Here is a 5,042-nt window from a genome sequence, read left to right as displayed (position 1 = left end):
TGTGTCTATGGCCTTTACTTTCAAAACTTTTTTTTTTTTAAAGAAACAACTGCTGAAGGATGAGCATCCAAGAAACACTGTATTTTATAGCTATTTTTCATATAGATTTATAGTTAAACATCTTACTGGAACACAGGGAAGATGTTGAAGCAAAACTGTAGTGGTCACTCTGCTCAACACTGTTCAGATTGGACAAGCTGTAGCCTTTGTATTCTCCAGAAGGGGCCTGGGGACAGCTCTGTGAAAGGAAGCCCAGCAGCAGCTTTGGGTGCCACACAAACTGTTGGACAAAGGGTTGTGGAGTTCTGTGGTAGTTTCCTTACTCTAGTAAAGATCAGCAGCACCACTCAGCCTTGTGTCAGACACATGAGCTGCTTGCAGGAGATGGCATCCCTGTAGATAACCTGACCCTGGTTTTGCAGGAAATGCAGCATTCCTTGCTGCTGCTTCTGGCCAAAGGCATTATCCACACAGTGCTCCTCAAAGCAGAGCCTCAGAGCCTCCCTGCAGAGGTTTAAAGTCTTATTTCAGATGCTACGGTGGATTAACAATTGTGAGCTGGCTCAGAAGATACTGAACTGAAAGGTGGGGTAGCAGTTAGTTAGAAGAACATTATTATTATTTTTTTTTTAAGGATAACGTAATTCCTTGCAGTCAATATGTGCCATTAAGTGAACCTGTGGAATTGGGAATCATCTTCCAACCAAAGTGGCTCCATGAGTGACTGGTGCTTAAAGAACCATGGTAAATATGTGTATAGCTATCCCACTGTACAGTGACTGAGATTACAGAAGAGTCTTTATATAGTTAGAGCTTATTTAAATTTTCATATTTCATCTTGGAAAGAGTCTAAAAACCACACTATTTTCTGCTATAAGAGTTTTGACAGTATTAATCTTATTTTTGTATTTTTCTTATGTCATATCATTCTAATATGTTAACTACTAGCGAGATGGGTTCTTGGCTCCAAGGCCGTGGGTTTTTCAACAGAGATAAAGCACACCTGGCTTTGTTTATACAAACTACATCTCTGTCTAAAGATACCAAAAAGAGAACTCCAGCTCTAGAGGAAGTATACACAACACTAAACTATTAAACATTGGGGTTATTTTGGACCCAGCCACCTTCTGTTTGTTTGTTTGGTGAGGGGCTCTCTGCAGGCCCAGATCGTTACCTTTCGTGCTGTTTGAGGATGCCGATGTTGCCTGTATTTATGATCTTGTCACCACCTTTTCTGAGAGTCATCTTTACCATGTTTACAGAGGTTTCTTTGCTGTACATAGTTTTTACAGTACTGTGCTTTGCACAATCAGTGTGGCTTCTGTCTGTAAACTGTCCATGGTCTGTACTACTCTGATCCTCACGACCCTCTGCTGAAGGTGTTAGTGGTTATTTAACTCAATGAATGGGTTTGAGTTTCCTAAGCCTTGTCATTTAGCTCTGATATTAAACCCTCACTTTGGTTGTACTTACTGCTTGTTCCTACTAAGACCAAAAGGGGAGTTGAAGTTTCTCTAACAAGTGCCAAAACTATTCTCTAGTTGTTGCAGTCTGTTTGCAGTCACAGCCGCTGGCGAGGTCCTGGAGCCACGTCAGGCAGTTGCAAAACCCAAGTGTCTGCATTTTGACCACGTAGGTGCTACTCTGTCCTCTGCTTCCAACCTGTTCTCAACACTGGGAATCCTGAGAATTGTTGCACTTGGCAAAGGAGTCTTGCCATTAACTTTCACTTACACTGCCCAGTGCAAGGGTTTGGTGCTTAGTTAACTTACCCTTACTGCAGTGCTTCTTGTGACCAGCTGAGGCTTCTGAACTGGAACTGTACATTTTGTATTTTAAAGCTTCTGTACAAGTCAACAATTTGCTTTATTAAAGACAAACATTTAATAGGTCATACCTGGGTAAAATATGCACCTTGCTGAAAACGAGCAGCACCTTAAACTGTAATTTTGGTTTGTAACAAAGATCTTATTTCATTAACATGGGATTATTTAAGAGTTTGAAAAGTGTCAACTGCCTGCTTACTGACTCATAAACCTGACCTTTATGCACCGTACAGGCTGAAGCATCTTTAAGGCTGCTATTGCAGGTAGACTGCACCAAAGGACCTTGACCCAGAAACTGCTGTAGCAGTGGCTCTGAACTGGTAGTGCAGATGGACATTACCAAATCCAAGTTACTTTAACTTTTGGCCACTGCATGTAGTGATGATGACACTGAGCAAAAGTCAGCTCCCTCCTGCCCCAACAGAACTGGGCCCAAGGCTGTTACTTAGCTTCTGCTCATCCTGGCACCAAAGGGCACTATCCCAGGTGTGCTTTCTGGCTCAGAGCACACAAGCATCCACCTGACAAGTATCTAGGAACCAGAGGAGTCTGTTTTGATTATGCAAGAATTTACTTGTGCACAGAGTCTGCACTACAGAGCATGTCCAGTCAAAAGGAAGAGCTGTGCCACAGCTGGGGCTGACATGCAGCCTTCTCTCCCTTATGCAGCAGTCCCAGCTTTCCTAGACATTTGGTTCTGTAAGTCACTGTTGCACAGCCTCAGAGAACAGCCTTTGCTTCATTCAGACTGCAAGGCTCTGTGGCAGGTACAAGCACCAAGAGCTGAGGCTTGCTAGGAGCTGATAAAGATTAGCTTGATACCCTTAGACATCAGCTGGTGCCTTTGGGCCCAGAAGGTCCTTTGCTTGGAGAACTCAGCCGTCACCAGCAGTACCCAAGGGTATCGGTGGAGTCCTGCTATGGAGAGGGCTCTCTCCACCCAGAAGAAGCCTGGCAGTCAGATCTTCTCCCCTTAGCATGGGACCTGTCTTAAGGAGTCCTCCCAGTCAGCTGGGTGAATGTCTCTGGATATACAAGGTAGGGAGGTTGTCCCTTTCTGAGTGCCCATGTGGGTTTATGTGTCCCTAGCCCCTGTAGCTGGCTGTGCAGCAGGACATTCCCACATGTGATTTCATTGTGGCAGGAGTCCAGATTAACTCCAATAAACCCACAGCTGTCAGGTGGCTGCTGCTGTGTTGTGGGTGCCCCTGTGCCGTGGGTGCCCCTGTGCCAGGCTCCTCTGAGGGCAGCGCTGGCAGTGCTGTCCTGGCAGCCAGGCTACTTCCTGAGAATACTTACATGGAGTGTTTTAGAGGAAAAAAGAGTGAGAAGCACCAGCCTTGAGTTCTGCCTGCAGTGATGGGGAAGAAAGCCAGGCTGCTGTTACAGCAAATACTACGTCCTATGTTTTTTACATAGAAGCATGGATGACTTTTTAGCTGCCTTTCAAGAGTCAAAGTGGGACTGTGCAGCACTCCTGCTCGTGTCCAGGCAGGCACAGTCACTCTGCAGTCTTCTGTGTGCTGGGTGGCGTTGCATCAGCGATTGTAGCTAAATAAATGAGGTTTCTGTGCAGGATGTGCTGGTACCTGTGAGAAGAAACAGAGCTAGGAGATGCGTCCTTCTACAGCAAACTACCCACCCTTCAATAGCTACGTCTGCAATCTGATCAGCATTTGTTGTTAGGGAAAGAAATACAGCAAACCATGAATAACACAAGGCAAACGCCTCCATATCTTGTTCGTGTTCTAAAGCCCTTTGAGCTGCGCTCTCTAGCCAAGTGTGTGCTGACCAACTTTGCTAGCACAGTAAAGAGCTTTGCCTGATCATCACTGAAAAGATGCAGAGCCGCAAGCAAGCAGCCCACAGGCAGGAGATGGCAAAGCTCTGCAGTCACCTGGTCTGAACTTGCAGGCAGCAGGCACCCAGGCTCAGCAGCTGCTGTCAGACTGTCTGCGAGCCAGAGCCTTCGCAAGCTGGACAGCTGAACAGCGGGAGAGCCACACTCTGGCTCCCCTCCCTCCTCTGTAAGCACTGCTCGGTGTTCACACACTGAGGGGGAAAGGAAAGCCCACTCAGGAGAGCTGGATTCATTCTGACACACAAAACTCTTGACAAGGAGCTGCCGTCATATTCATTCCAATGCAGCAGCATTTGTGCTTTGCGGGTTTGTGAAAATAATTTTTGGGAAGCCTCTTAAAGAAACCCGCATTTCCTGAGCGCCAGAAAAGCTCAGAAGAGCTGGAACCGACTTGGCTCGCGTCAGCCCCAGGAGCCTCTGAGGCTCTGGCGGTTCCGGGTAGGGGAGGAGGAGACAGCGCGGGGCCGGGTCTCGGGTCAGACACTGCTCGGACTGGGTAGGGCACGGCCCGGCGCGCCCCGGCGGCTCACTTACTGCACGCAGTCGGCGGCCCGGCCCTTGTTCTGGTACTCCATGATGCACCGGATCAACTGGTCGTTCTCCTCCAGCAACTAGGGCACAGGAGCGCGTCGTCACTGCCCGCCCCATCCCCGCCGCTACCGCCCCAGACCGAAGCGGGGGCGGGCAGGGCCAGCTCCCACTCAGCAGAGCCGGGAGAACCCGCGCCGCAGCCCCTCTCCCCACACTCACCTGCTGCAGCGTCTCCTGGTTGACCTCCGCCTTCCCGCGCAGCCGCTCCGGCACGAACGCCACCGACATGGCTCAACCGCCCCGCGCGAGGGCTGACGGGAACCGGCGGCGCCGCTGTCTGCGACCTCCCATTGGCTCCCGGCGCCGCTCGCGCACACCTCAGCCGCACGAGCTGCCGCTAGCTGGCGCCACGCGCCTCGGCACGTCCGGTCGCGAGGCGGGGCCGCGAGGGGCGAAGGCGGGGCCGCGAGGTGCTGTGAGGGGAGGAGCGATTCCGACTGGGCTGGGCTGTAGCGCCCCCACCAAGGGGGTCCCGTCCCCCGGCACCCCCTCCCTCCCGCCAACACCCGCTTGGAGAATGCGGTTGTTCCCTCGAGGGAGCGCAGCCAGGGCCGGCTCCACGCATGTCGGGTGCGGGCAGCAAGGAGGGCCTGTGCCCACAACAAATAACCTGGCGAAGGCTGATTGTATTGAACAGTTTATTCTGGTTTAAAATAAAAAAAAAAAAAGGAAGTAAGAGAAACCCTTCCTGCCATGGCGCAAGGTAGATGGAAGGTTCGCCACGCCGCTGCTTGCCGAGCACACTGCACCCACCTCTCACCCCG

The 5,042-nt window shown here is 50.4% G+C and overlaps 1 protein-coding gene across 1 annotated transcript; it reads right to left on the bottom strand.

The window, feature by feature from the left end:
* Positions 1-3,107: 3,107 nt before the first annotated feature.
* On the bottom strand, positions 3,108-4,506 carry SS18L2 (SS18 like 2). The gene is made up of 3 exons (XM_054389780.1): positions 4,438-4,506; positions 4,222-4,298; positions 3,108-3,415 (listed from the first exon to the last, which is right to left on the bottom strand). The coding sequence occupies exons 1-3, from the start codon at positions 4,504-4,506 to the stop codon at positions 3,328-3,330; spliced, it is 234 nt and encodes a 77-aa protein (XP_054245755.1). The 3' UTR covers positions 3,108-3,327.
* Between the last annotated feature and the right edge of the window lie 536 nt (positions 4,507-5,042).

Source organism: Indicator indicator, chromosome 19 (assembly GCF_027791375.1).
Source record: "Indicator indicator isolate 239-I01 chromosome 19, UM_Iind_1.1, whole genome shotgun sequence".
NCBI lineage: Eukaryota > Metazoa > Chordata > Aves > Piciformes > Indicatoridae > Indicator > Indicator indicator.
Note: the sequence above shows the minus strand (reverse complement) of the source record. Positions and strands in the feature narration are given on the sequence as shown.